The 4,455-nt window shown below is 43.2% G+C and overlaps 1 protein-coding gene across 1 annotated transcript in view; it reads right to left on the bottom strand.

Annotated features, from left to right (window-relative positions):
• Positions 1-1,339: 1,339 nt before the first annotated feature.
• BHLHE41 (basic helix-loop-helix family member e41) overlaps positions 1,340-4,455 on the bottom strand; it is a 5,960-nt gene continuing 2,844 nt past the window's right edge. Inside the window, exon 5 of the mRNA XM_019625393.1 lies at positions 1,340-4,397. Coding sequence (XP_019480938.1) covers positions 3,310-4,397 — 1,088 coding nt within the window. The 3' untranslated portion in view covers positions 1,340-3,309. The remainder of the gene's footprint in view (positions 4,398-4,455) is intronic.

The raw sequence follows: 4,455 nt of genomic DNA, 5'->3' as shown, positions 1-4,455 counted from the left end.
ATAGTTTTACATTTGTTTGGAGGTTTCAATGTGGAATCACTGAATAAGTACAAGAAACCCAATTTTAAAACAAATGTCCAACTCCTTTCTAATATATAAATGTAAAATTAATTGGTATAATATTTTATGTAAAAATCATTATTGACTCAAGCTTCATATTCGTCTTAAATTGAAAACTCGCACGTACTACAAATGATTTTGGCTAAAATTTTACCACTGCAGGTACAGAACCCTCCTTAGTGAATTATAATGACTCATCTTTTAATTCATTAAAATAAATCAATGACCAAAATAACATTCTCCAGATACAGTATTATTTTGCAACTCTGTCTTAACTTTATCTTATAACCATGTTAGTATGTAGGCATTTTGACTGAGTAATTGGTCTATACATTCAGTCCAACCCTAATGTTTTTTAGTGTACCAAATTTATATAAACATTAAAACATTTTATTATCCTGATTTACTTTGAATCTTTTTTTGGTTATGAAACTAATAGTACAATATGGTATTAACATGTAGCTCAAAATATTTAAAATGCAGCTTTTTTTCATTGTTTTGGTTTAGATGGATAAAATATTTTTCTAAAGTTCAATAAACTACAACCCTCAAAAATCCGTTTGTTTAATATTAATTTTCCTTTGTTCTGTGGTTTATTCATGACGTTTCGTGAATGCTACCCAATCAAGTTCAGTTTACTTGGTTCAAGACGCTGTGGGAAGTAGTTCACTGACAGGGAGAATACAATAGATCTGGCCTCTAGTGCTGGCTCCAGGTAGCTATGTGACCTTGGGAAGATGTTTAATGTATCTGAACTTCATTTCCCTCATACTGTAAAATGCAGGAGGGTTGGACAAGCTGATATCTGAGGTTCCTTCTGACTTCACTTTGTATGACTTGCAGTTCTGTTGCCATAAAGTCAGCAGAGGGAGCACTTTTTCTACATCTCATAAATTTTGACTATTATTTGAACATCTTTCAAAAATCAGGGGGTTTGTGAAGAAAATTATTGAAACTAAAAAATGGACAATCCTTCAGTTTGTATGAAAACACAGATCTGATTATAAATCTGAGAAAAGTCTAGAAATAATGATTTCTGTTCTTTGAATTCCATGATAAAAAGTCCCACAAGAGAATTATTTTATAAAGGTTAAGGAGCTAAAACACACTGAGAAATTAAGCACCCCTCAGTGGTAGTATATTTATATGGGACCCAGTGAAAGAGAAACACACCAGACCATACAACAGAGGCTATCCAGTGTCAAAGGTGAAAAGTGAAAAATTCATCAATCATAAAAACATTACTAAATTGAGTCTAACATAAACAACCACAGAAGTGATTGGGAGGTTTTGCACTTTTCACTAAGCTACATTGGGAAAAAGCAGGTAGATAGCCAGAGCCTGGAGGCTTGCAAGAGACTGGAAATGTGTGATATCAAGCCAATGACAAATAAAGTCATATGTCTGAGAACCTGAATGTCTTTCATCCCTATATTCATAGATATCTTAAAATTAATGGAACATCCATTATGCCTTTTTAATTATTAGACAATTTCATATAGTATATTAAAGTTTTTATTCCTTAGTAAGAATTTTAAGATCACAAAATAATGTGGCAATATTTAGGTAATAGAATTTGTGGAGTGTTGAAAATACTAGAATATAAAGATAATTTCTAGTTTATCTTCACATACTAAACTTTTCTAAACCAGCTGGTTTCTTGCAGACAGTATTTATTTATTTTTTAAAATAATTTAAAACAGCATAAGCTTGTACCAAGCATAAGCATTGTAACAAAAGTGCAACTTTTCAGCAAATCCTCCCCAAAAGATATCTGAACTCAAAATATCATTAGCACATATTTTCTCCCTACAAAAATAGCATGTCAGACATCATTAATTGGATGTATTAACAACTATGTACATAAGAGCCACCTTGTAGGCTAAAAGTTTAACGTTGTTTAAACACAGCGTTTGAGGCAAACAGTAGCAACAGCAGCAGCAAATGCACCAAACTGACTAAAAGACCCAGATATTTTCTTCACTCATAATCAGACTGTTGTGTCTCACCCCTTACATAACATTCAAGTGAGATTTCTCACAGTGCTACCTTGGCAACAAACTAAAAATATCTAGACAAGGTCTTGGTTTAAGCCTTATTTAAAAAAAAAAAAAAAGAAGCTTTCTTTGTGATTATCTTGTATCTGGTTTGGTCTCCAGAAAATACACAGACTTGACGATAGGAAGGCCTCGCTTTACAGAATTTCCAATCAAAACTGAGTAGTTTAATGCTTTCCTCCACTTTTGTGATTTAACAGAATGTAGGATAAAATCAGTTTGGACTTGTTTTCTTTTTTTAAGTTCAGTGCACATTCTTTTTGTTTTTTACAGCAAGATTATAAAAACATAGGAACATGATGGATTAAATAATTGCAGGGTGGGAATAGATGCAATAAAAACATACATATATATGTTATATATATGTATATATATAACGTATATATATATTACATATATATTACATATATATGTATATGTATATGTAATGAAATTGATTCGTGGTCAATTTCTCAATAAAGTGCCAGCAAATGTACTAATAATTCTGGCCTTCCTCATCCATGTCCTTGCCCCACTTAGTTCTGACGAGGGCCTAACTCGGTGTCTCTCTAATCAAGTGCAACTAAGGGATACCATTCAAACCACTTCAGAATAGATTACAGTGTGAGCCACCGCATCCGCTCTTCAACTGAAAAATTATGCCTTTTAAAGACCTGAACATTATAAAATACTGAAGAGTAAATCCATTTCTAAAAGATCCTCCTTCTGTTCGAGGAAAGCCTCCTGAAGCAGGCAGGACAGCTTTGAGTCATTGACCTGACCTGCTGTTCGACGTCAACTCCTCCGCCACCTTTCCCCTACCCTGGTTCAATTAGCTCACCCACAGACCAGATCCTTCTTACTTCCTCGAGAATTAGGTTCTATATTTTAAAAGATAATGGAACATGGTCTAAAGGGCGACAAAACTTATTTTGGGGAGTTCTTTAAATAAAAAAGATTCAATATCCAGCGCGGAGGTTCTTTTACAGCTGGTGGGGGATGAAAGGGATGCTAGTTGTATGGAGGTTGGGGTGGTGAGGGATGAGCAAAACAGGAACTCCAAATGTACACAAAACACCTGTTTTTTTGTTTTGTTTTTAAAGCCTGTCGTGCATCTATTACACTTCCTCCCTTAAAAAACGTTAAGGGTGTTTTATTAATATTATTATTCCTCGTGAACCTTCGTCCTTTCTAAAAAAAGGGGCTCAAGGTTTCAGGGGTTTTCCTTTCCTGGCTGCAAGGCATCGTCCTGAGCAGAGCTCTCCTGGTTCGCGTGCTCACGGGGGCCGGCGAAGGGCAGGTGGGTGCGGCCGTGCGGGTGCGGCGGGTGCAGTGCCCCAGGGGGCGCCACCTCGTGTGGCAGGAGGGTCGCGGCGGCGGCGGAGCCAGCCTTCTCGGGAGGGGGCGACAACACGGAGGACAGGCAGGGGAAGGCGGCGGCGGCTGCGGCTGCTGCTGCTGCGGCGGCGGCAGCCGGGGCGGGGATGCCGGGGTATAGCAGCGGGAACGGGGCGGCGGCCGCTGCCGGGTACAGGTACTTCTCCAGGCCGCTCTTGTCCAGGAAGGGCTGCACGTAGGCGGCGGCCGCGGAAGGCGACAGGAAGTAGAAGGGCAGGCAAAAGGGGGCCGCGGCGGCCGCCGGCTGCGCGAAGGGCGCGCCTCCGCCGAACGCCACCAGCGAACTGAGTAGGGCAGCGTCTGGTCTCAGCAGAGCGGCCGCGGCAGCGGGGTCGGGCCCCAGGAGCGCGGCAGCCGCCGCCGCCGCGCCACCCCCTGGGCCTCCGCGGGATTCCAGCCTCATCCTCTTGGGCGCCGGCGAGTCCTCCCCGGGGGGCTCCTGCTTGATCGTGACGCGGTTCGCCCCCGCACCTTTGCCCTTCTCGCGGTCCGGCCGGGCCTCGGCCTCGCCGCCGTAGCCGCTGTCGGTGTCCGTGTCGTTCTCGGCGGCAAGCTCGGCGCTGGGCTGAGTCCGCTGGATGACCGGCACGCAGTGGGCGAGGGGCTCCACCTTCTGCCCAGCGCGCTCCAGGCAGGGGGCGGCCGCGGACCCGGTGGGGGCCGCGGCCGAGGGCGCGCCCGTGCCTTTGCTCAGAGGGACCTGTTGAGTCAACAGCTGGGGGGTAGGCAAGAACTGAGTGGCCACAGCGTGCAAGTGGTTGATCAGCTGGACACACCGCGGCTCCCTGGGCGTCCAGCTCTCAAACCGGGAGAGGTATTGCAAGACTTCTTTGGCGCATGTTTGAAATCCCGAGTGGAACACATCCAAGTCGGACTGAATGGGAGATTTCAGAGATCGCTCCCCTAGGATGAGGAGGGGGGTGGGGGTGGGAAACAGAGGAATGGAGGCAAGGAAAAAAAA

Source organism: Hipposideros armiger, unplaced genomic scaffold, assembly GCF_001890085.2.
Source record: "Hipposideros armiger isolate ML-2016 unplaced genomic scaffold, ASM189008v1 scaffold_624, whole genome shotgun sequence".
Taxonomy (NCBI): Eukaryota; Metazoa; Chordata; class Mammalia; order Chiroptera; family Hipposideridae; genus Hipposideros; species Hipposideros armiger.
Note: the sequence above shows the minus strand (reverse complement) of the source record. Positions and strands in the feature narration are given on the sequence as shown.